The 26059-nt window shown below is 46.9% G+C and overlaps 1 protein-coding gene and 1 long non-coding RNA gene across 6 annotated transcripts; one reads left to right on the forward strand and one right to left on the reverse strand.

Annotated features, from left to right (window-relative positions):
* Positions 1-521: 521 nt before the first annotated feature.
* LOC107968531 (uncharacterized) lies at positions 522-6891 on the reverse strand. Its single transcript, XR_001709712.3, has 2 exons — positions 6803-6891; positions 522-713 (listed from the first exon to the last, which is right to left on the reverse strand). It is a non-coding gene; the product is annotated as an uncharacterized LOC107968531 (long non-coding RNA).
* DNAJA4 (DnaJ heat shock protein family (Hsp40) member A4) lies at positions 6594-25018 on the forward strand. 5 transcript variants are annotated; one of them, XM_003314802.5, is made up of 8 exons: positions 6594-7324; positions 7687-7825; positions 13309-13489; positions 15917-16021; positions 17017-17244; positions 18323-18553; positions 22872-22972; positions 23072-25018. In XM_003314802.5, exons 1-8 carry the CDS (start codon positions 7245-7247, stop codon positions 23285-23287), a joined length of 1281 nt encoding a protein of 426 aa, XP_003314850.2. In that variant the 5' UTR covers positions 6594-7244; the 3' UTR covers positions 23288-25018. The 5 variants fall into 5 exon arrangements, with proteins under 5 accessions (XP_003314850.2, XP_054523044.1, XP_016783198.1 ...); XM_054667069.2 differs by lacking the exon at positions 22872-22972 and having other exon boundaries at positions 7077-7324; XM_016927709.3 differs by lacking the exon at positions 15917-16021 and having other exon boundaries at positions 7077-7324.
* The last annotated feature ends 1041 nt before the right edge of the window (positions 25019-26059 follow it).

The raw sequence follows: 26059 nt of genomic DNA on the forward strand, positions 1-26059 counted from the left end.
TCTCCCTCTTGAGAGCCTAACAAATTCCTTTCCCATGTCATGCCAGGAAGTTTTGCCATTATCTTTTAAGACCCTGGCCTTAGAATCTCAAATACCTTATCAATGTATTTTTTCCAAAGATAGTTCCCATTCTAAGAACAATTGAATGCCAGCTACTTAGAAGCACGTTTAAAAATGTGACTCCACCATCATCATAAAAGAATTGCAGTGTTTTTCTGCTTCTGAACAGATTTCAGGCTACTTCTCTCAACCTTCCAAGCTGGTGAACAGCACCACACTACTCTGACAGTGCAAACAGCGCTCTGAGGACTTGGAGCCAAGAAGGGTAAACTGAGTTCAGACCATGGAAAAACTTCAATGCCAGGGGAAGGATTTGGATTTCATTATTCTACTCAGCGATCCATCAAAGCTTCCAGAGCAGGTCTATGACTTCTGGAATGGAAGGAGAGTGACTGGAGAGGGCTAGGCAGAGGATGATGAGGGCTCACCTTAAAGCCAAGACAGGTCTGGGAGACTCTAAGGAACATCCACAAACTTTAATAATGGGGAAGGAGTGACAGAGGAGAGATGAGATGTCTCCAGGCTGGAGCCTGAGTATCTGAAGATGAAGTCAACTTTCCTTCCTGGTCTGGAATAGTCTGTAATTTTCTAGGCAACATACTTAACACCGGCCACTACTGCTGAGATAGGACTGGCTGAGGCTGAGGAAAGATCTGAAAAAAATCATTAAGTGTAGCTTTTACTGGACACACACACAAGGCACCCTATAACAGTGGCACTATTATGGTAAGTGTCTCAGCCAAGTTCCCCTGAAGGTTTTTCAGCCTCCCACCCTATTGGGCTTTTTGTATTTCCAAATAGAATCCTTCTAGGCAGATGCATGTATGGAGCTCTTTGTATCACATAACAACAATGGCCAGTATTTATTGAACACTGTGCCAAGCACTGTCCAAGAACTTTTCATCCTATAATTTATATACACACGTGTGGGTGTGTATACACACACACACACACACACACATAACCTTTTATATTCTTCACAACCCCATGAAGTAGGTATTTTTTTACAGATAAGAAATTGAGGCAGAGAAGTTAAGTAACTTGCCCAAGGTCACACAGCTAAGAAGTGACGGAGCCAGTATCACAACTGAAGCGCTGATGGGTTTATTTTCTGGAAAAAAACAAACTAGGAGACAGCAGAACAGGCCTGTGGCCCCAGCTTAACTGCAGACCAATACAAGCTTGAGCAGGCTTTTAAATATATACTCTTTCATGAGGATATTTTTGGGAGCAATAGATACGCTCACGTCTCGATTAAGATGGTGGTTTCATGGGTATATACATATATCGAAACTGATCAAGCAGTACACTTTAAATAGGTGCAATTCATTGTGTGTCAGCTGTTTTTATAAACTTTTTTTAAAAAAAACTGATAGCAATTATATGATGGAATTAAAATATTTGTAATATCTCTACAGTAACTCTCAATTATCTTATGAGACTCCATTACGACATTCAAGCATATAAAATCCATGGTTCATTTCTGAATCTAAGGACTGCTTTGAGGATTTTGCTATGCCTCAGAGGAGCAAAATGTCTCCAAATTGAAACTGAGAGCTACAATGACTCAAGAAATGTTTTATAATCTGGCATTACTGAAAATAGAACACAAAGTATGCAAAGATGTTGTCTGTAACAACATAGAGATATTGCTGAAATAAAGTTAAAAAAATAAAATTTATGAAATAAATATACAACAAAAGTTTTAAAGTACACCCCCCACCTTTGCTGCCCTAAGGATAAAATCCCACTCTGCCCTGAAGGCCATGCCCCCTCTCCATCACTGTTCCAGAAACACTGGTTCCTTTCTGGTTCTTCACACCTTGCGGCCTTCACACGTGCTGTTGCCTGTGCCTAGAACTCTCTAACCCGAGTCCTGCACGCCTGGCTCCTTCTCAACCTCCAGGATTCATGCGAAGGTCGTCTCCTCCTTCTGACCACCCAGAATTCAAAAGGACACTTTTCCTTCGCTCCTACAGTTAGAGCTTTATTTCTAGATTTTTTCTTGTCCTCTGTGTGGGGGAGACAGGATCTGTTCCCCGGTGTGCTCCAAAGCCTCTTGCAACACTGGACACAAAAGGCACTTTACATATCTGTTGGAAGGATGGAGGGATGTCTTCTCTCTGGACTCTGGGACCTCAAAAGATGGGTGCCCTGATGAGAAAACCTCAGAATTTTGTCTCTAAAGCCCAAATATGTGGCAGGATGACCACTCCCTCACTTTCTTAGTTTTTTTCTCCCCAAACAGAGGCAGCCCCAACCTCTGGTGACAGCAACTCTGGGTAAAGGCCAAGTTCCAGGAAGAAGTGACTTCTCAGAGACCAGGCCCTAACCCACAGGAATGTAGCCAGGGGCTCAGGTTTTATTGTTCAAGCAAGGTGGCAACGGTTAACTACTTCAGTGTGAGTTCTTAGAAAATTCTATGGGTTGGAATGCTAGCAAAATCAGCCCGTGCTAGGGGTCACCCAAAGTGGTTGGAGTCACGTGTTCAGGTGCAGCTAGTCTCTGAGCTCCTTGAGGACAGGCATAACCTTAATCTAGTGCTGTATTGTTGGTTCCCAGCACAGAGCCAGACACATAGCTGGTGTGCACAAATCCTGTTGTGATGAAATCAATAAATTTCATCGTGAGAACACGTGCTTTCTGCACACGGTAAGCCCTTTACACATTGTCTCCATTCACCTGTACAATAATTCTGTGAAGCAGATGTTCTTATCCCCATTTTGCAAAGGAGGAAATGGATGTTCAGAGAAAGCTAATTTGCCCAGGGTCACACAGCCAGTGAGAGGCAAGGCCTCTCCAAGTGGAAATCCCTCCCAATATTAAAACAATGGCCTGAAATGACAACTGTTGTTTCGGGGGCCAATAAATTAATGTCCTCCCCTTGAAGTACTGGTCCCCCCCATTCCCAGCCTCTCTGCCACCCAGGCACTGTCTCCTCTACCCCTCACTGCTCTGGCCTTGCATGATTTTGGTCCTCTCTGCTTTCTGGGTTCTCCTCTTGCTTCTCCGATGGCTATTGCTCCTTCCACTTCCTAAAGACAGGTGCTCCCCAATGCTTTTCCTTGGAGCTTTCTCCTTCTATGCCCTCTCTCTGGGCTTGCCTCTACAAACCTGCATGCCCAGCTTGGGCCTCTCCAAGGAGGTCCAGATCCACCCAGCCCCAGGGTCTGCTGCTAGTTACACCTCTCAGAACACAGGTCCTGCTCTGAAACCTTCAATGGCTCCCCAGGGCCCAGCAGAGCAGCAAACTCCTCCTCAAGGCATTCAAGGCTCTAGCACACCTGTCCCTGCTTCCCTTCCAATTCAGAGCCTTCATCCATCTGCACTCTCTGCCTTTATCCTGCTGTCCGTTCAGCATGGCTGCCCTCCCTTTCCCTGCTGCTAAAGGGAGCTCTAACTTCCTGGTCTATGGCACATGTCCCTCGTCCATGAAGTCCTTCCTGACCCCCCTCCCCAGGTAGGTGTGGCTTCTCCCTCTCAGGAGACTCCTTGAAGACCCCATCCCAGCATTCCCTGGGTAAAACCTACTTCCGTGCTTGCTTTGACTCTCCTTCTACACTGGGTCAGAAAGGAAGCCCCACACTGCATCAAGGGACAATGGCTGTTCTGTATAATGTGGCTTCTTTGTCTAAAAGTCTCCCCAACTGTAGAATGAGATGGTAGAACTGGATCAGCATTTCCCAAATTTCTGTCATTCAAGTATCACCACTGTTGCTTTATTCTTGTACTACAGGTACTATCATACACTTACTATTTATCTACTCTTTTTTAAAAGAATATAAAAAGGAAACCTTACATTGCTTACTGTGAGTGGAAAGTCAGTGTCACTTTTAATAAAAGTTGCAGTAATGAAAAGGTCATCATGAAAATAAACACATAACTGACAAAATAAGAAATGTCTGTGTAATGCCTCCAATCCTCCCAAGCATAATTCTGGGAAATAATCTACTAGATTGTCAGAGGCTTTGTCTAAGATAAACAAAGCTGAACACTAGTTAAAATTGTAAGGACAGAATTTAATCAGTCATAACTATTGCAATAGGGAAAACAATCTAGTATGAACTGAGCTCAATATCGATTTGTACGAAAAGTAATTGGGCATTTTGAAAAGAACATGAGGGAATAGGGAGAAGGACAAGCAGCAGTTTAACAGAATCAGGGAAGTGAAAAATTACAAAGGGTTGGTCAGTGTAAGTGACATTAGGCCAGCTGTGTCTGCTAGCTGCCAATTGCCAAAGTTAAGATGCCGTTCTCCCAAAGAGACAGGGAGACAGAAGCTCTATCCTCAGGTGTTGGATGAAACAAAAACACAGTAAATATTTTGGCAGCCTTGAGTTTTCTCAGGCAGGCACTTTAAGAGGGGGTAGTGGGGCCAGGGTCACCTTAGGTAGGGGCCCCCAACTCCTAGGCTGCAGACCAGTACTGGTCTGTGGCCTGTCAGGAACCAAGCAGTGGCATTAGATTCTCATAGGAGCTTGAAATCTGCTGTGAACTGTACATGCGGGGGATCTAGGTTGCACGCTCCTTATAAGAATCTAACGCCTGATGATCCAAGGTGGAACAGTTTCATCCTCCATTTTTTTTCTTTTTTGAGATAGAGTCTTTCTCTGTTGCCCAGGCTGGCATGCAGTAGCACAGTCTCAGCTCACTGCAACCTCTGCCTCCCAGGTTTAAGTGATTCTCCTATTTCAGCCTCCTGAGTAGCTGGGATTACAGGCCCGTGCCACCACACCTGGCTAATTTTTGTATTTTTAGTAGAGACGGAGTTTCACCATGTTGGCCAGGCTGATCTCAAACTCTTGAGCTCAAGTGATCTGCCCACTTCGACCTCCCAAAGTGCTGGGATTACAGGCCTGAGCCATCACACCTGGCCAAAAATATCTGATTTTACTAGACAATCCTATTGTTATTTATTTTTTATTTTTTGAGACAGTCTTGCTCTGTCACCCAGGCTGGAGTGCAGTGGTGTGATCTCAGCTCACTGCAGCCTCTGCCTCCCGGGTTCAAGCGATTCTTGTGCCTCAGCCTCCTGAGTAGCTGGGATTACAGGCGAGCACCATCATCCCCGGCTAATTTTTGTATTTTTAGTAGAGATGGAGTTTCACCAAGTTGGCCAGACTGGTCTTGAACTCGTGGCCTCAAGTGATCTGCCCACCTCGGCCTCCCAAAGTGCTGGGATTACAGGTGTGAGCCACCATGCCAGGCCTTCATCATAGAATTATTGCCCACCCCCACCACCCTGTCCGTGACAAAATCGTCTTCCATGAAACTGGTCTCTGGTGCCAAAAAGCCTGGGAACCGGTGATCTTAAGGATGTGACGTTGAGTTATTAGAAACTGTGTTGCTGTCTGTTCAGTCTTTATAGGCCAAGACTGAAGCCTAGTTGAGAAGAGGGCTCATAGGAGCCTGGCTAAGTTCCATCAAGAAGAGAATCACTATCGGCTTCTATACCTTAGCCCCTGCCCGCACCCCCCCCCCCCCCGCAAAAAAGCATCAATATTGTGACTATATACCAGGTGTTTCACAAAGTTATGAAGTAGTTATAATTAATATCCTCATTAAAAGGTTAAGAAAACTGAGGCTCAGAAAGGTTAAGTTGTCTGCCCAAGGTTCCACAGCCAGAAGTAGCAGGGCTGGGATTTGAACCTAGGTCTAAGTCTCACTGGTTCCAGAATTCACTGTCGTCCAAAGTGCATAGCTCCATTCTGTGTTTCTAGGCTCTGTCTTTAAGCCATCCCTCTCCTGCACATGCCCATTTTACGAATGCCGCTGGTCCCGAGTACTAAATCTGGACGAGTATGTGACCCTGGGCAGCGGATCTCGGCTCTGGCTGGCCCACCTGGGGAGCTTTAAAAACACTGATGCCTGGGCCTCACCCCTAGAAGCTCTAAGGTAACACGTGTGGAGTGCAACCCAGAGGGATTTTTAGAAGATTCCAGGTGATCTCTGTCAGGAGCCAGATTTGAGACCCACTATGCTAGGAGTCTTCACAGTTATCATCCCATTTGATCCTTACAAGAGCCCTCTGAGAAAGGCAGGCAAGTGGCAATCCCCATGTCCTGCTGACGAAGAAAAGTGTTGAGAGGCTAAGGCTCAGATAGTAAGATCTGGATAGAAAACAAAGTTTCTGACCTCTAGCTCTGAGTTCTCTGCCTAAAGGTTCTGCTCTACAAGGCATAATTAAAAAAAAAAAAGCAACATCTCCAAGAAGAGCAGCTTAATTTCTCTTGTACAGTACAAGTCATTTCTCACCGCCATTGAACACATGGAGGAGAGGTAGTACCTGCTTCAGCCACAGTACCCAAAACAAGGCCAGGGCATCCCAGGGTGGTGAGCAGTGACCCCCCTTTCTGACAAACTGTTCCCCTGGCAGAAGCCAAGGGAGGGCTAGGGGACAGGGGCCTGCAATTCTGTGATAGCGTTGGGGCCTGCTTTCCACGCCCACTTTTCTGCAACGGTTTGTGATCTGGACTCCCTGAGCACCCGTTGGGAGCTGGGGGCAGCCTAGGGAAGTCGGGACCTATTCCTGTACCCTTCCAAGGCAAGCATCCTGGGCCACCTCGCCGTGTCAGGGTCCAGGCCACGGGACCCCCTGTACATAACACTGGGCCCAACAGCCTGGTCCGGCCCTGATGTTTGCTCACTGATGATGTGCAGAGGAGAGGGGGCAGTTTCCCATTTCTGGGAGAAGAGAGGGCACTGTCGGCCCTTGGCAGACTTGGGGGGCGTCACTGCTCACCTTGAGGGACTTAAGGGTTCCCGGTGGTGGGCATTCGAGAGGATACTGTCCACATCTGGGGCCAGCAAAGGACCCCTGTACCTCAACTGGAAAGCCAGAGGTTCACCTCAGCCTTGCGGTCATGAGGCAGCAGAGGGCCCCTACCCACTCCAACCCCCTAAAAAATGCAACAATCTCAGGCACACCTTAGGCCGCAGCCTGGCTGTGACCGAACAGACGGCGGCCACACCCCCGGGGAGAGGCCGGGTGGGGTCCGCAGGGTGCAGCTCTCTCAGTCCCACCCTTCGGCGCAGGGCTCCGGCCGACACAGTCCTCCAGGCCGCCTACTCTCCAGCCAGCCGGCTCCACGGACCCACGGAAGGGCAAGGGGGCGGCGTCGGGGCGGCGGGACAGTAGTCGGAGGGCGCCCTCCAGGCCCAAGCCGCCTTCTCCAGCCCCCGCCATGGCCCGGGGCGGCAGTCAGAGCTGGAGCTCCGGGGAATCAGACGGGCAGCCAAAGCAGCAGACGCCCGAGAAGCCCGGGTGAGCGGCTGGGCCGCGCCGGACGGGCGTCGGGGGTCTGGGCCGCGAACCCGCCGCGGCGCCGCCGGAACCTCCGCGAAGGTTCTAGGCCTTTGTGGCGTCACCGTCTCCTTGCGGAAGCTTCCGCCGGCGCCGAATAAAACCCGCCGCGGAGGAGCCGGTGGCTCTAGTGCGGTGGAGCCGGGCGTGGAAGTCGGTCCGGCGCGGGGGGGACGGGCGGGAGCTACAAGCGGCGGCGGCGGCGGCGGCGACCGTGACCGTGACGCGCGGGCGGGCGGCGGGGGCGCGGGCCAGGGTCGCGGGCCAGGGTGCCGGCAGGGGCGTCCGGGGCGCTCTGACCGGCCTCGCCCGCCCGCCCGCAGAGACAAGATGGTGAAGGAGACCCAGTACTATGACATCCTGGGCGTGAAGCCCAGCGCGTCCCCGGAGGAGATCAAGAAGGCCTATCGGAAGCTGGCGCTCAAGTACCACCCGGACAAGAACCCGGATGAGGGCGAGAAGGTGCGGGGCGGCGCGGGGCGCGGGCCGGGCTCCCGAGGGGCCAAGGGTTATTAAGCCAGGAGCACTGAAGGCGACGGGAAACCTGAGCCGCGTTTGTTGGGGAGGCTGTCGCCAGGCGCCTCGGGGCCAGGCCGGGCAGAGGTGGCGGGAGACCCTGGGCGCCGTGCGGCGCGGTCGGTGGAGGGCGCTTCGCCCGCGGAGGAGGCATGTGGTGCGGCACTTCGGTCCCTCGCGAGTCCCTGCCGAGCCCATTCATTCCTCCATTCGCTCCACAAGTATTTGGGTAGCCCCTGCCGCGCGCGCCGGACTAGTTCTCATAGGGTGTGTTGGTTCCCTGTGGGAGAGGCGGCCTGGGAATCGGGAAACTGAGGCACACACAAACAGTTGTTTACTTGCTGGGAACGACTGGCTCATGTTCTCTGTTGATGCATAAACCCTAGGGATGAGTGTCTTTAATCTGAGCTGGTACCTTGGACAAACGCTGTGCCTCTCTTGAGAATGACTAGCTGGATTTGTTCTGTGCACCTACTGCCTACCTGATAAAAGCGTCAGATAGTGAATAATCCCATTTTCTTTATTAAACAGGGACACGGACATCTGCAACCTGACATCAGCTTGTACTCATATTCTGGGTTTTCGGTGACAAGTGACACACAGTTGATCATAGTACCAATCATAGACTGAAAATGCTCTGCATTTTAGAGACAGAAGTTAAAAGCTTTTCCATCCTGTTTACAGAAAGTTTGCTTTTTATCTCTAAAGAGGCTCATGACCCACCTGAATAGGTGAATTGAAGGATGAGGCATTGCAAGGAAAGGCTGCTAACCCTCCCGTTCCTCCTTTCACTTCTTGCCATTTTCTTACAAAACTTTGGTTGTTCCGCATGGGTCTTGAGAGCTGGGGCCGTTATAGTAGCTGATAGCAGTGTCACCTGGGCCATGTTTGAAACCACACCAATCACCCATGTAGCATTTAAGACCTGTGGAAACGACGCTGGAATCAAAATACCTGTCTGTATTAGTTGTTCCAAGCTGGAGAAAGCTACTTCAGGACGGTTGGCTGAATGGCAACAGTGATGGAATATTTATATTTAGCCACATGTGCTGAATGTGGCTGTCACAAGTTTAAAATGCTTTCCTGTAAGACCATTTGTCTGTTACTCACTTGCGTTCTTTCTCATCTATATTTAGATGGCTTACTGTAGCTTTTAAAGGCACTGGCGTGTTACATGGTGCTGGTGATTCATCCACCTGCTCCCTACATTCATTGTAGTCCGCTTCTGACAGTCTCCTTTAAGGAGAGCTTGTAGGCTTCTAATTTTCACATTTCAGCAAGCTGGCTAAAGACATGTGGGAAAGCCTGACCCTGGTTTCAGGTCAAATCTCAGCACTCACAAGAGTAAGTTCATGCCTCTGTGTATACAGTTAGAGCTGAATATGCTTTTGTTCTGAAGCTTTTATTTTTAAAAAATTAGACTTGACCTGTACTACATATGTGTAGGTTTCACCCTGTCTATACCTGTCTGGGCAGGTTGTTTGGTTTGTTTTAAACTAATATTTATTCATAGCCAGGCACTGAGTTAGTGTCACATAAATGAGGCCCTTGGCAGTGAGGTCTGGCAGGCCCATCAGCTTGGAGGGAGGGGTTCTGTGATGTGCCCATTGCCAGGAATACTTTCCTTCCTCTACCTTCACGGAAGGGGATAAAACTCTTTAGTTCTCAGCTAAAACATCTTCCAGGAGGCTGCCTCTGCCTCGCAGACTGAACCACAGGCCCAACGTGCATCCTACTTTAATGGTGATTACTTGTTTGATAACTGTATTACCTGCCATAATGTAAGCAGGGCAGTGACTGTGCCCCCATGGCCACTTATGGGGTGAGTATCTAGCTGTGCAGGGTAGGTGCTAAAATGTTTGTTAGCTGGCTGAGTAAATGCACTTTAAAAAATTGTATGTAGGAGGAGAGGGCCCTATAAAGGCACAAATTGGAAGGGAAATTGCAGTGAAAGGGATATTGGGAGGAGAGTGGCAATTTAGATCGGAAATCAAAGAGGATGAGGAGACTGGAGACACAATTTATAGAAACGGCTGTAAAGTTCCCCCAGAGAGAGCTCATTCATTCATTCATTCATTCAACAAATACCTCCTCTTCTGGTCCCCACTGTGCTGGGTGCACTGTGCAGGCCTTTTGTGAGTGTGTATGTGAGTGTGTGTAGTTCTTTTCCACTTTATCACAGGTAGAACCTTTAAATTTTTTTTTCCTCCTAAGTTTGTCACTGTATTATTAACGTCTCTTCAAAAATAGACTACACCAGTTCTTTACCCCTTGCCGGGAAAACTGAGAAGGCCGTTGAGATGTTGGTCTTTGTTTTTTGCCCTGTTGTCCCCTGTTGCTAAGCATTGGGGCACCTTGTGTTTGTTGGGCACTCTGTATGGAGTCTGTACTTATCTGCGGGTGGTTTTTTTTTTTTTTTTTTTTTTTTTGCAAGATGCATGGGTGGTAGGCAGTGGGTCACCAAGATAGTCCCTTTTAGGGGCAATGATGTGGGGTATATTCTTGGCTATTACCCTGTTGAGATGAGTTTGGTCTTTTGGTCAATTTCATTGTAACTTTTAGTTTGAATAATAGACTTTCAAGTTCAAAAATCAAAACATAGCAAACCATGCAGAAAATTTTAGAACACAGAGGGAAACCTACCAAGTACACATTATCCTAACCACTCTGTGCTTCTTTCCAAGCTTTCCCCAGTATGATCATACATGGCCATCCTGATACATAGGCATTTTGTTTTCTTGTTTCCACTTAATATTTTATTATAAGTACTTTTCCCAAGTTGTTACATAGTCTTCAAAGGCATTTTCCCCTCAGCTGTATAGTAATCCTGTTAAGGTTCTGTGGCAAATGATCATGGTCTGAAAGGCAAGCTCATCATAGCACTCATCTCCCATTGGGAGAAGGGGGTCCGGGCCGGGAGCTGAATTAGACTTTGGAGTGCTGGGACCCTAGAGGATGGACTCCCTACTGGTAGTTGGAACCCCCATCCCATGTGAGATCTGGCCTCTGACTGAATGTCCCAAGCAACTGGGTACTCCTTTTCCATTCTTAGATCATTCTATTAAGTCTAAATGTCATGTGAGTATCCAGGGTATTTGGTGAGTGTTTCCAGTGGACGTTCCCATGAAGTTATTTACCTAGTCCTGACCTGCAGATAGACGCAGAAACTGTCTAGGGGCAGCCTGGCCTAGTTGCTTTCTGATCTGTACCAGGCACCCAATCCTTACACTATACTTCATGTTTTCTGCTGAGGAAAGGGGTAGTAGTGAATGGTACTTACTTCTTCGCAGAAATGGTATGAGAATTAACATATCAAAAGATCTAGCTGCCTTATATATGATGCTGATGTCTTTTTAAGACTTTTCTAAATTGTACAGTTTTTTTAGCTATTTATTAGCTATTATTATTGGTTACTTATTAGATTTCAATCAGGGATCTGTAGAACAAGGGAATTAATGCCTCAAATTCCCTTGTTCTCTCTCTCAAATTCCTTATTTCATGGCACTTTTTTTCCCTGAATATTTTGTGGAGCCAGCTGCATTATAGGATCTGTATATCTATATGTCCATATATGTCTCTCCCACTAAATTGTGGCCTCTGGAGGGCCAAGATCCTACCTCATTTATTTATTTCTGAGTTCCCAGAATCGAGCCATTCATCTAACAGGTATTTACTAAGTGCCTTCTATATGCCAGGCATGGTTCCAGGCTCAGTTAGACAGCAGTGGACAAAACCCCCCATCTTCATGGAGCTTATGTTGCAGTGGGGCCTACAGCATAAGCAGTAGATGATGCAGCTTGTTAGAAGGTGGTTCATGATATGGAGAAATATGCAGCAGGTGTAGGGGCTGGGAGGGTCTGAGGTGGGTTTGCAGTGTTAAAGCTGGATCACCGGGAGGCATCCCTGAGAAGGTGGTCTGTGAGCTAAGGCTGGAAAGAGATGAGTGGGGAGGCCGCACCAGGCCGAGGTGCCTCTGAGGCCCAGACTGCAGAGTTGAGGAACAGCAGGGAGCCTGCTGAAGCTGGCATAGAATTGGGGTGGGGACACACAGGAGGAGAGGAAAGTAGAGGTGCCAAGTTGGGCTTATAGATGAAAGTTAGGACTGGCTTTTACTCCCAGTGACGTGGGCCACCTTTAGAGGTTTGAGCAGAGGATCGACCCAATTAGTGGGCTCGAATGGAGAACACACTGAAAGCTGGGGTGAGGAGGGCACATGGGAGACCACGGAAGAGGCCACTGCAGTGGTCCAGGCCTGAGATGGTGCCTTCGGCCAGAGTGGATGTGGTGTGGTAAGAAGGAACAGATCTTGCATGTTTTAGCATTCTGATTTTATTTTAAAAATGTCCATATACCTGCAGAAAACATGAGTGGTACAATGAACACCTATGTATTCTTCACCTAGCTTTACCAGTTGTAAATAAGTTGTCACATTTGTTTTATCTATTATTATTATTAATGTTGGCTAAAGATTTTGGGAGGAAGCTACCTGTAGCATAACCTTTCAGCCCTAAGTGCTGCATGTTTCTCTTAGGCACAAGGACATCCTTGTACATAACCATAGTAAAGTTACCAAATTCAAGAAGTTTAACATTGGGAACAAAGATTCACATTTCTCCCATTGTTCCAATAATGTCCTTTGTAGCCATTTTTTTTTTCCCCAGTGCAGGATCTGATCCAGGATCACACATTGTATTCGTTTTTTTCTATCTTTTAATTTTAGAGTATCTCTCAATTTGGGTTTTCTGATTGTTTTCGTGCAATTGGCTTCCAGTGGTAACTTTTTGGCAGGAATGCTACACATGGGATATTGTGTCTGTCTTAGGGTACTGGAGATGCAAATGTGAAGGTAGCGTCAGTGGGATTTGTTGACAGGTGAGATTGGCATTGCCAATAACTGTGATATGGGGAAGACTATGGGTGGGGCGGGGCTTATGGGGGAGGATCAGGAGTATAGGTTTGTATCCAATGTCTGGCACGTGGTTAGATGCTCACAGATACCTGTAGTTGAATTTCATTCTAGTAAACTAGTGAAATGATTCCCATGAGGAGGTGAGCCAGTGGTAACGCCCAGAGTCCTGGCTCTATCTGGTTAGAGGTTCACCCCTGGCACTGTCTCATGGTATCCTAGCTGGTCTCGACTTCCTGTCTGGTGCAGCCGGATTAGTGAGAAACTTTCCCTCTCTACTGCCTTCTCTCCCTTATTCTTGTCGTGTCCCTACCACCAGTCCCTTAATATGTTTGCCCTGTGTTTCCCACTTTACCAAAGGAGTAGGTAGACAGGCAAGTCAGATTCCAGGTAGAGGATGTATAGACTGGCTAGTTCAAGGGTTTGGGGGCAGAATACCTTTATTACTTTGTATGTTTATATGGCAGGTTTGCTTAACAAAACAACTGAAACTTCTCTAAAAATCTCTCTCTCTCTTTTAAAGTTTAAACTCATATCCCAGGCATATGAAGTGCTTTCAGATCCAAAGAAAAGGGATGTTTATGACCAAGGCGGAGAGCAGGCAATTAAAGAAGGAGGCTCAGGCAGCCCCAGCTTCTCTTCACCCATGGACATCTTTGACATGTTCTTTGGTGGTGGTGGACGGATGGCTAGAGAGAGAAGAGGTAAATGCTTTTAAAGAAACATAAATAAGTTGTATGGTTTCCACAATTATACGTGTTGTTGGAATCAGGATAGATCATGCTTTAAAAGGATATGATTGGGCCAGGCGCGGTGGTTCATGTCTGTAATTTCAGCACTTTGGGAGGCCAAGGTGGGAGAATTGTTTTAGGCCAGGATTTCAAGACCAACCGGGGCAACATAGTGATACTCCCCATCTCAAAAAAATAAAAATAAAAAACTTAGCCAGGCATGGTGACTCATGCCTGTAGTCTCTGCTACTTCTTGAGATGCTGAGGCTGGAGGAAAACTTGAGCCCAGGAAGTCGAGGCTGCAGTGAGCTCTCCAGCCTGCACGGCAGGGTGAGACCCTGTCTCAAAAAAACAAACAAACAAACAAAAACCCCACAAGGTACAATTGCCATGTTTTGAGATCATTAACTTTAAAGAGTTTATCACTTGTCTAGTGCTCAGGCTACCTGGAAACTCTTGGTAAATTTAGTAATTATCTGACACCCTCCAATACCATATGAAGGAGCGAATGGAGTGGTGGATAGAAAAGAGGAAGGTGAAGTTCATCGTGCCTTCTTTTCCTCTGTTGTTGGGGTCAGGCACCAGAGTGTGCTGAGGGATGTAAATGACGCCTCCTGTAGTTGTCAGTGATCCTTTACCGAGAGTGTTCCTCTCTCCTCTTGCCCACCCTCCCTTTGTGGCCCTCCATGTTCCCTGACCTGGGCGTGGGCTGCAGGCTCTCTAATTTTAGGTGGGTACTCTTGCCATGTTCAGTATGGCCTCATTTCCCAGCCTGCTCAGGGGATTTTCTAGGCAACAAAATTCATCTCTTATGTTTTGAAATCTTTGTAAATGACCTGCCTTTCTTTTCAGAATGCATTATGAGTAGTAGCAACTTCATCCCCAGGAGGTGAATGAGGAACTTCTTAGCCCTTAGCTCAATGGCCCCAGGCCACTGTTTTGACTTTCGGGATTTGTTCTTCCTAATTTTTCTGCATCTCACTTCTGCCAGGCTACGGGCTGTCACCTCTGTTGTTAGTAGTTGCTAATGTTAGTAGTTGCTAATAGACTAGTTCCCATTCCCCCTGTTTAGTTTACTGTTGTCAGGCTGCTTTGGATCTTGAAACCAGAAAGATAACCAAGCGTATTACAATTCTGGATAAAGTCTGAAGAAATGAGCTCTGCCTTGGGGTTTAAGAAGTGTGGCTTTAGTCAATGAGAGGCCCCTAGATAAATGAAGCTGCACTTGTTATCACATTGTAATTGACTTTGAGCTTGAAAAAGCTTGGGTGTCAATTCTGTGAACATAGAGTGCTGAAAATCACAAAGTGTTTATTAGGGAAAAATCCTTCCCCTGTCCTTTGAGCATATCGCCTGCTCCTATAATTGATGGTGTGGACGTGATAAAACCTTGGGTACTTTGGGAGGCTGAGGTGGGTGGATCACGAGGTCAGGAGATCGAGACCATCCTGGCTAACATGGTGAAACCCCGTCTCTACTAAAAAATACAAAAAATTAGCTGGGCGCGGTGGCGAGCGCCTGTAGTCCCAGCTACTCGGGAGGCTGAGGCAGGAGAATGGCGTGAACCCAGGAGGCGGAGCTTGCAGTGAGCCAAGATCGCGCCACTGCACTCCAGCCTGGGCGACAGAACGAGACTCTGTCTCAAAAAAAACAAAAAACCTTGGGTATTCTCTTGTCCAGCTCCCTCACTGTCTTGAGATGAAAAAGTTCATGCCCTTAATTAAGTCATCTCTCAAAGTTGGCAGCCAGTAAACCAGGACAGCTCATCTCAGTGACTGCAGGAGCTCCACGGGCAGCAGGGAGGGTCTTGATGCTGTCAGTCTTGACAGGCTGGCAGGTGCTGGAGCACACCCCCACCCTGTGGACCGAACACCCACTGTCCTGAGTGCAGAAGCAAGATTTTGGCAGAGGAAAGAATTCCCATTTGGCCACCGGTTACAGAAGGGCTCAGAAAGTAAAGTGCTTTATGCCCAAGGAAGAGTTTCAGTGAAAGATCCAGAGACTTTGGCTGTCAAACATTTATGTATAGAAAGGACTCCTTTCATGGGGAAACTTAACCAATTTTGTGGGTTAATATTGCCTTTGGTTTCTCAATTAGTGCTCTCCTTGTCCTCAGATTTGTTCTCAGAAAATAAAGGTGGAAAGTCTTTTTGTTGGCCTCTGTAAATGATTGAATAATTAGCTCATAGCTAGAGAGGGTATTAGCTCTTGTTATTGGCTGAGGGCCAGAAGGATGGGCTGGGGTAATAGAAGCATTGCTTCCTGCAGGGAAGGGAGCACATGACCCAGCCACAGTCTTGAGTCTCTGGAGACTTCATACAACTAAGGGTCATATGGGTGGTATTTAATACAATGGTATATTTCATTCAACGCCACTAATTTTTTTTCTCCCTTGCTAAGGCAAGAATGTTGTACACCAGTTATCTGTAACTCTTGAAGATTTATATAATGGAGTCACGAAGAAATTGGCCCTCCAGAAAAATGTAATTTGTGAGAAATGTGAAGGTAAAAATTAATTTTTGACTGAACCGCACAGTTCTGATCCCTTAGATTCAGAAACAATGCTTGTTTTATAGTTCAGGGAAAATAAGTTATCTTTTTTCAAATGCAGGGGTCAAGCAGAGATTACAAACAGGTGGCCTGAGGGCCACACCTCTTTGCCTGAATGAATGTTTTCTTTGGGCTGCACCTGTATTTGACATGTTGACAATTTTTTTTTTATGTTTTTGTATTTTTTATTTTTATTATACTCTAAGTTTTAGGGTGCATGTGCACAACGTGCAGGTTTGTTACATATGTATACAGACAATTGTTTTTAAAAATTAAAAATCAGACACTTGACCTCATCTAGGGGTTGGCAGACTTTTTCTGTAAAGAGCCAGATTTTAGGCTTTCCAGGCCATGGAGTCTTTTGTAGCTAGTTCACTCTGCCGTCATAGTACATAAATGAATGGACATGCCTATGTTCCAGTAAAGCTTTATTTACAAAACCAAGCAGTCTGGTCATGGTTTCTTGACCCCTGACTTAAATGTATATATAATTATTGTAATTTTTTAAAAACCTGAGTTTTCAAGAAAAGCCATGTCTGGTGACCCCAGCCTCACATTGTCCCACAGAGAGAATTGGCTGAGCTGGGTAGCTGCCACTATTGACAGAGCTTGTGTTGTCTAGATCTCCACAGCCCCAGCCTCCTCATTCATCTGTGGGCCTATGCGAGTTCCACCTGGGGTGGAAGAAAACACATTTGATGAAGCTAAAGTAATAAATTTGGATTGGTGCAGCCAAAATCACAAACGTTTGAGGTCAGATGTTAACATCTGGATGTTGTCTGCTTGGCTGGACTCCTCCAGACTCTTCTGCATTGTTTTTTACGATTGTAAATAGAATTCTACGCCCATTGTCCAATGTGAGGGTTCCCTACCCTTCTGCCATGGCGCCCAGCAGGGACACTGGTAAGGGAAGAGCATGGCCCTCATTCCTGCCTCCCCTGACCCTGCAGGTGTTGGTGGGAAGAAGGGATCGGTGGAGAAGTGCCCGCTGTGCAAGGGGCGGGGGATGCAGATTCACATCCAGCAGATCGGGCCGGGCATGGTACAGCAGATCCAGACCGTGTGCATTGAGTGCAAGGGCCAGGGTGAGCGCATCAACCCCAAGGACCGCTGCGAGAGCTGCAGCGGTGCCAAGGTGATCCGTGAGAAGAAGATTATCGAGGTACATGTTGAAAAAGGTGAGGCTGCGCAGAGCTGGTGCTCCACACGGGCTGGAAATGCTGTCTGGGTGCTAATCGTGGGATACACAGACTAGATGTCAGGGAAGTGAGCTGTATCACAACATGTATTGGGTGTGCCATGAATTCCTCTTGTTTCCCGGTCACCTTCTCTTCACCCTTCCTGGCCTTATTTCCATTCCATGTCACCTGCCAAAGTGTTCTTGCTGAGGTTTGCTTCCTTGAGATCACAGACAGCCTCTTTATGAGGTTTTCTAATGCTCTGAAAGTCTTACCTGGCCTTGGTTTGGGTTAGTTGCCATCTCCTGACATTCTCAAGCCATTCCTCTAGAATCTTTCGGAGTGTCTTCCTGGTCGCTTCTGATGCTCATTGGCCATAAGGGCTTGTGTAAGTGTTTGTGGCTGCATGTTCCCTTTCTCCACATTTCCCCATCTGCTGCATCAGATTCCCCCAAATACAGCACCTTCTCCTGCTATTCATTTTGCCTGATGCCATCATTTTAAGGCCTTTTTCCATTTTAGCTGTCCTCCAAGTATTCCCTGATGATTCTGTGGCTTTCCAATCCAGTAAATATATCCTAGATCAGAGATGAGACCAAAAGTAAAAGAATCAACAGCCAAACCGACACAGGTGTTATTAAAGGACTTACTGTTTAAACATGCCTAAACCCTGTGCCTTGAGTGTGCAAGCTGACTTATTAGAAAAGGACAGGGCTGGCTGACCTGTCCCTATCAGTCCCAAGTCATGCACCCTGTGCCCCGGGAGGTGGGCGGTGACCCTATGCTGGTGGTGTGGCATCACAGGCCCGGGGCAGGGAGTGCTGTGTAAACCTGGGATGTAGAGCCGCATTCCCCCTCTCCCTGTGCATGCTGGGCTTGGCCCCACATTATGCCAAGGGAAGCGGGACCTCTTTTGTCATTGGCCATCCTAACCACCCCTCCCTGCCTTGTGCCTGCATGAGGTTGGGAGACTTGATGAATAAAGAATCCCTGAAGGACTCTGTTCCTTCTTCAGAAGCTTTAAGGAAGCATGGTTTGTATGAGAAATGGCTAATCAGAAAGGGATGATGTTTCATAGGTATGAAAGATGGGCAAAAGATACTATTTCATGGAGAAGGAGATCAGGAGCCTGAGCTGGAGCCTGGTGATGTCATAATTGTGCTTGATCAGAAGGATCATAGTGTCTTTCAGAGACGAGGCCATGACTTGATCATGAAAATGAAAATTCAGCTTTCTGAAGCTCTTTGTGGCTTCAAGAAGACGATAAAAACATTGGACAATCGAATTCTTGTTATTACATCCAAAGCAGGTAATGTTTCAAATGTGTGTTTCCATTGATGTTCTGTATGTTTGGCATAATAATTCTGGCAAGTTAGCCTGATTTTTTATTGCTACATAATATTTTACATATTGATGGGGTGCATGTGATACTTTGTCCCTTGCATAAAATGGGTAATGATCAAGCCACGTGTTTAGGGCATCTGTCGCCTTGAGTATTTATTTCTTTGTGTTGGAAATAGTTCGCCTGATTTCACATTTAAGGTCAAATTCTGTTACACAAATTAGTATGACATGATTTTCTCTAAATTTAAAACTATCCCTAATAACTCTGGATAATTTATAAAGTTCTTTTATATTCTCCTAGAAAAAATATTCAGTTGGGGGGAAAGTCTCAAATAAGAATCTTGGGGCTCTGAATTTTAGATGAATTCTGGCAATTAAACTTAAGTTTTTAAAAATTTATTTTTGTATAAGAAAACAGCTTAATAGGTGGTGATTTTCTATCAAGTGGTGATTTGTGCTGATTCGTCCACATGTTCTTGTAGCCTCTGTTGTTCATTACATGAGTTACATTTTAAAATAGAATTTTCCTGTAAGAAAGACTTTGCCTATCAGTTTATCCTTGGAGGTTTCCACAGGAATTGCTGGTCTGCACACACCCATGGGAGCCAGAGGGAGATGCCTGTAGGCCGAAAGGGTTCCTGAGGCCTGAGCTCAGCCCCCAATCCCCCTGTAGACACCAGGGCACTCATCTCCCAGGAGGGTTGGTGTGTTCACTGTAGTTGAGGGTTTGTGTGGGCACCAGGGCACCTACCTAGAAGGGGCTGAGAAGGGAGAGGCCAGGCCAGGGACCTTGACTTGAAGCTGCTTCTGAATAGCACTAAGGTCAGCTGTGCATAGCAAAGAATGTCTGGATGGGTGTGGTGGCGGCTACGCCACCGAAGCAGCCTGGGCCCCAGCACCAGCCATTTGTAGTGTTGCTGTAGTCCCCTCACTGGCCGTGGGGCTGGGATTACCTTTTCCTATGGCCATTTGAGGTTTGGTGCAAAAGGGGTAGGTTCAGGGCAGGCAGGGAGGTAACCACCAATAAGCCTGCCCCCAGGGCAGTGGCAGCTGGAGATAAGACTCAAGTCTGGTGGGGTGACTGAGGCCTGGACTTCTGTTCCCTCCGTGTCCCTCTCCCCCTTCCCCTCCTTGTCTGCTTTTCTCTTCCCAGCCTTGTGCTCTTTTTCTCTTTCCTCTCTTGGATTCTTTCAGGTTCCTCCTTTCCCGGGGATAGTAGGAAGCAGAATTATATATCCAAGCCTTGATCGGTTTGTGGAGTTTTAAAATAAACTTATTTGGAAACAATTTCAAGCTTATAAGAAGTTGTAAATATAAAAATAGTCCGAGGCCCATCCATATATGATTTGTCTGATGTTAACATTTTACCCCATTTGGTTTGTCATTTGCTCTGTGTCTGTTTTTATTTATTTTTAAAATTTGTTCATTTATTTTTTGAGACAGGGGTCTCGCTCTGTCGCCCATGCTGGAGTGCAGTGGCATGATCTCAGCTCGCTGTAACCTCCACCTCAGCCTCCCGAGTAGCTGGGACAGCCACATGCCACCACGCCCATCTAATGTTTGTATTTTTTGTAGAGACGGGGTTTCGCCATGTTGCCCAGACTTGTGTGTGTTTTTATACATATAATTAATTAAGGATTGGGGGAAGCACTGCAGTATAATGCAAAATTTGCATGAAAATTTAAAATAAAACACCTTCCCTTAGGCTTCCACAGACCTCCCAAGGCACCCATTTCCTCCCTCAAGGAGGAGTTTGAGGATCACAGTTTACACGAAGCTCCAGACCACTGGTTGTGAGCTCAGCACTCTGGCATTGTGTCCAAGATGCCCTTACGTGGTCACAGCCCAGATCCTAGCCCTCCTGAGCCGGGGCTGGGAAGCATCTGTGTGTAACTTCTTTGGGAAAGCCTGTCCTGTCCAGGGGTGGACTATTTGAGGTCCTGGGCCCCACCAAGAGCCAGCGTTCCTTGCTGTCTCAGCTGACTCCAGCCTAGGGAACCGGGAGCCAAATGGAGTGAGGGTGGTGGAGAAAGAGCCCCAGAGGGAAGGAAGTGGCAAATCCCAAGAAATCCATTTCCTTCTTTATTATAAGGAAGGGTGGAGCATCCAGGAAACCTGCCGTTGGAGAGTTCTTTGGGGATTTGTCCTTTTTGTTTTGTTTTTGTTTTCACTTTGTTCTCTTTTGCACCCTCTCCTTTTTTCTTCACCCCTCTTTTGTGTTGGCTTATTTCTTGTTACTCCATTTTCTCTTCTCCCTCTTCTTCCTCTCTTCTGCTGTTGAAATGCCTTCTTCCCCAGAGCCTTTTAGCCTGTTATGAGCATTGCTGAGGATTGGATTAATTAAAAAAGTGATTTTGGAGCCACACAAGGGTGTGATGGCCCTGCCTGTAGGCAGGTATTTATCTGCCGGGAGAGCCTAACTCGTGGTCTTCTTCTCTTACCTGTAGTTTTCCATGCTTGGTCAGTTTCCCAGCTCCCAGCAAGCTAGAAGCAGAAGCATGGGGAGTAGGGCTTGAGAGCAGCAAGAAGCGACACCTGATAGGAATGGGGAGACAGAAAAACCAGTCATATGTAACTTAACGAAGGGGATATGTTCTGAGAAATGCATTGTTTGGCGATGTCGTTGTGGTGTGAACACCATAGAATGTACTCACACAGACCTAGATAGCATAGCCTGCTACACCCTAGGCTGTGTGGCATAGCCTGTTGCTCCTGGGCTAAAACCTGCACAGCAGGTTGCTGTACTGAATACTGTGGGCAGTTGTAATACGATGCTGCGTATGTGAGTATCTGAACATAGGAAAGGTGCAGTAAAAGTTTGGTGTAATCTTTGCAACCATCTTCATAAATGTTGTTGACTGAAAGGTCACTATGCTGTGCATGACTGTATTTCTTTTTTTTTTTTGAGACGGAGTCTCGCTCTGTCGCCCAGGCTGGAGTGCAATGGCGCGATCTTGGCTCACTGTACACTCCGCTTCCCGGGTTCACGCCATTCTCCTGCCTTAGCCTCCCAAGTAGCTGGGATTACAGGCACACACCACCATTCCTGGCTAGTTTTTCTTTTTTTTTTTTCTTTTTTTTTTTTTTTTTAGTAGAGACGGGGTTTCACTATGTTGGTCAACCTGGTCTCGAACTCCTGACCTCGTGATCCGCCCGCCTCGGCCTCCCAAAGTGCTGGGATTACAGGCGTGAGCCACCATGCCTGGCCATGACTGTATTTCAAAAAAAAGAATAAACAGGAACACAAAAAGCCAGTAGCCTGGAGCAGTTTAGCTAAGGGGTTGCTGTCCTGCACAGTCAGTAGGCTCTGAAGGCCATGTCTGAACCACAGCCCTGCCAGCAAATGAATCTCAAGGATAGTCATTGGCTTACTTTATTTTTAAAACCTCCTCTTTAAAGATTTCCTCTTGAAGAGAGAGCTCACTTTCTAGATAGTCCCGTATGGAAGTGGACTGCTGAAGAAATTAGTGTTTCCATTCCCCTCCACCGTCTCCCCCATTTTTTCCGAACATTTCTTTCTGTCTTTGTCCATTTTCATCGCTGAGCTGAAGAGCATGCTTTATCAGAAACCCTTTTGTCCCTTTCCTTTTCCATGCTTAGAGGGAAGTTTCTGACTTGGGAGAACGCCTTAGAGTTCTTGGGGTCTGAACTCCTCTGATGCCTTCCAAAGTCACGTAGCTGTAAGACCCAGCGGGTGCCAGCCGGGAGGGTGACTCCAGCTCAGCAGCGTGTATGGAAGTGCATTGTGACCATGAAGGAGACTGCCAGTGGCCAAGCCACCTAGTGAGCTCCCTACCAAGGAACCTGGGTGTCACCTGCAGGTGGCCAAGAGCCAGTTTTTATGCCAGGCAGGGGACTGGTTGGACTCTATTGAGGCTTCTTCCTGTCTGTGGGGAGCACTCCTGTCCCCCTCGTGGTAGGGATACCTGTCACCCCACAAAGAGGCAGGGTGACGGGTGTTGGCCCCATTTTAGGCAGACTTGGGTGTCATGACTTCTAGTTCACTTGTTTTAAACCTACCTGTGATGGCAGCTGCACCATGCTGCCCTCTTAACACACTGCTGGAGCCCAGAGCACGGGCCAGAGTCCCAGCCTGAGCCCCTTCCCCAGGCAGTACCTGACAAGGATACCTGGGATTGGGGCCAGCTTTCCAGTCAGATGCCACACTTCCTTTGCCCACTGCCACGGGGCGCTAGGGCCTGCCTCAGGCTCTCCCGTGAGGGAGAAGGACCTCTGCAGGCCCCTCTGCCTTCCTGCTTCCTAATTGACCCTTTCTCTGGCAGGTGAGGTGATAAAGCACGGGGACCTGAGATGCGTGCGTGATGAAGGAATGCCCATCTACAAAGCACCCCTGGAAAAAGGGATTCTGATCATACAGTTTTTAGTAAGTTCACTATGTTTCATTGTCATGGACATACTATTAAATGCCTTAATTGGAAGGGGAAAAAACAGCCACCTTTCTTTCCCACCTCACCCTTTACAGGTAATCTTTCCTGAAAAACACTGGCTTTCTCTGGAAAAGCTTCCTCAGCTGGAAGCTTTACTCCCTCCTCGACAGAAAGTGAGGATTACAGATGACATGGATCAGGTGGAGCTGAAGGAGTTTTGTCCCAATGAGCAGAACTGGCGTCAGCACAGGGAGGCCTACGAGGAGGACGAAGACGGGCCCCGGGCTGGAGTGCAGTGCCAGACGGCATGACGTGGTGCGGGGCGGCGTGGCCCCACCGGACTAGCACATGATGAATGTAAAGTTGGCACAATGAAAATGACATCGCTTTAATGGCCTCGTGTTTGGGATGTCCTGTGTATGTGTTCAGCATTCTTAATTGCTGAGTGTCTTTTTGGCTTTTCTTTTGGTTGTAACTTAAGTTGTAGCTTAATTTATATTTAAATGTTTTAAGTATAAATCACCTCTAGTCTGCATATGGAATCTGTTCATTTCTATTTTCAGGACATACTTTTGAGATGTCAGTGATTGCACCAACACTTTGTGCTTCTAGTGGCTTTGCCATAATTCAGTGTCACCAATAAAGCACAGCCCAGTTAGCAGCTTAGCCCCCTAGCAAACCCCAAGGCACAAAGTGGGCATCCTGACTCATCTCTAGGTCTGTGGTTTCTCCCCCCTTCCCTTGGCAGAGTTATTGAGGGCATGATCTCAGGGCTGCTAAGATAACATTTCTGAGGATTCTAGATGATCCTCTTAAAGAATAAAAGCACATCTGTGGATCGGACATGGCTGCATGTGCCTGCTTAACAGGGCCAACTTAGTTCCTACTGTTCTGTGCCCTTCAGTGGATGGAATGTGAGTGTCTGATCATCTCTCTTGGAAGTTTTCTGAACCTTCCAAGCTCTGTGGTGAGGACAAACCAGTGTTTGAATCATATGCTGATAACTGTTTGCCTGTGACCCTCACACCTTGTTCTTCAGGGTTTTAATGATTTTCTGTTGACAACTTTTGCAATGCTTTCCCACCAAAGTGCTTACTTGTAAAGAAAACTAAATCCTTCTGTGTCCCCGGCAGCCTCAGTGCAGCGACAGAAGCCAAGGGAGAATGCTGCTGGTGTGGCCCATGGCACAGCCAGCTTCTCTGACCAGTAATCCGGGGTGACTTGAGGGTCTGCAAAGGCATAGAACTCCCCAGTGTTTTCCACCTCATTCTCCCAGATTGAGCTCCCTTTCAAAGGATCGTTCCTCTCACTGCACAGCCATATTACAAAGGGCTTCCTGCTCAAGTGATGTTTTGGTAAGAATTTCTCTGAGTTCCACTGTGGATTACAATTTGTATGGACTACTACTGTAAATTATAGCTTGTTTGGAGGGATATTAGTCATTATTTTATTCCTGACAGGTAGACTACAATTCGAACTTAGGGTTACCTCAGTCTTTAGCCATTACTGCTTATTTCTTTTCCCCAAGTCACAAAAAACTTGTAAGCTGCTGGGTTAAAGCAGAGGCCACCTGTCAGATCTACCCTACCCTTATTTGGTTACATGGCACCTTAGAGTTTCACTCAGACCAGGGATCTTCCTTAGGAGGGTCAAAGGGCAGATCAGACCATGCAGGTAAGGTGAACCAGCTGCACGGACCAGGTTCCCGCAAAACATTGCCAGCTAGTGAGGCATAATTTGCTCAAAGTATAGAAACAGCCCACCTGTGCCCACTTTGACCATTGGTCAGGATAGATATAAAATCACTTCTTCCAACGAAGCCTATGTGAAAATCTATAAATGGACCACAACTCTGGGGTGTCGTTTTTGTGCTGTGACTTCCTAATTATTGCTAAAGAACTACTGTTTAGTTGGTAATGGAGTAAAATTACATTCAGCTCCTTCTTGTCATGTAAGAGGAATTTGGAGGGTGTTGCTTAAAATTGTATTCCACCTGTACATTTGTCACTTTAAAATTAAAATTGAGCTGGTATGAGAGACAAGTGGCTTTGCTTTTTCATTTTTTTGAGAGCTCAAATAAACAGTGTTAGGTGCCTGCCAGCTTGCCTCTCATTGGTTGATATAATGGAATGAAGTTTCCACCCTCATGGAGCTTTATTTTGGGGGTGGGGGTGAATGCAAACAAAAAGTGGTAACTGCTATGAAGAACAAGAGGAATGGGAATGAGTAGAAGGGAATGGGAAGAAGGCCTCTACCAGGAGCTGGCATATGGGCAGAATCCTGGATGCAGCTGGGGAGCAGATGTCCGAAGGTCTGGAGGGAAAACATTCCAGGCAGAGGAATGGCAAGGATGATGTGGTTACAGGAGGGTGAGCAAGGCAAGCAGGAGGGAGAAGTGGGGGGCTATGATAAAGAGTGTGAGCTTTATTCTGAGGGCAGTGAGTGGTTTGGGGAAAAGCACATGACCTGACTCATAAGCATATGAAGTTATGATCAATAAAAAGCAACACGCTTCCAAGTGTTTAGCTACTTACATCTTTCTCATTACCATGAGTCTCAAGGGGGCTGATGAAGAGGAAACTCTGAGGTACAGATACTCTGAAATAACTAAGGCAGGGCTACAGTTGTACAGCATGAGGCACAGGCTTGAGCCTAGGCATTGTTAAGGCAGCAAGAATAGCAGCCTGCCTTCCAACACCCACCTAGCGAGTTAGAGACCTCTCTGAAATTAATAAGGGGAAGGAGGGCTTGGCAGGGGACATCTTTAATACATCAAGTAGAAGGATGCCCAGATAGACAGGAGTACATAATGTTCCTATGCAGTCAAATATACTCTTTCCTTCAGGACTCCATTCTAAAATAGATTAGCTTCTTTATCACAGCTCCGGGGAGCTCGCTGCTGTATCTCACTGCATGAGTCAACTCCCTGGAAGAGTCAGCCTGTATTTCTAAGCTGGAAAGTTAAAGAAGTACCTGGATCTCTTGATGGCTAAGGCAGAGATTTGCTCTTAATGCCAATCCCTCTCACTGTTTCACTGGTAATAGGGTAACTGAAAAAAGAAGCATGTTCAAGGACACCAGTG

The sequence above is a fragment of the Pan troglodytes genome, chromosome 16, assembly GCF_028858775.2.
Source record: "Pan troglodytes isolate AG18354 chromosome 16, NHGRI_mPanTro3-v2.0_pri, whole genome shotgun sequence".
Lineage (NCBI taxonomy): Eukaryota > Metazoa > Chordata > Mammalia > Primates > Hominidae > Pan > Pan troglodytes.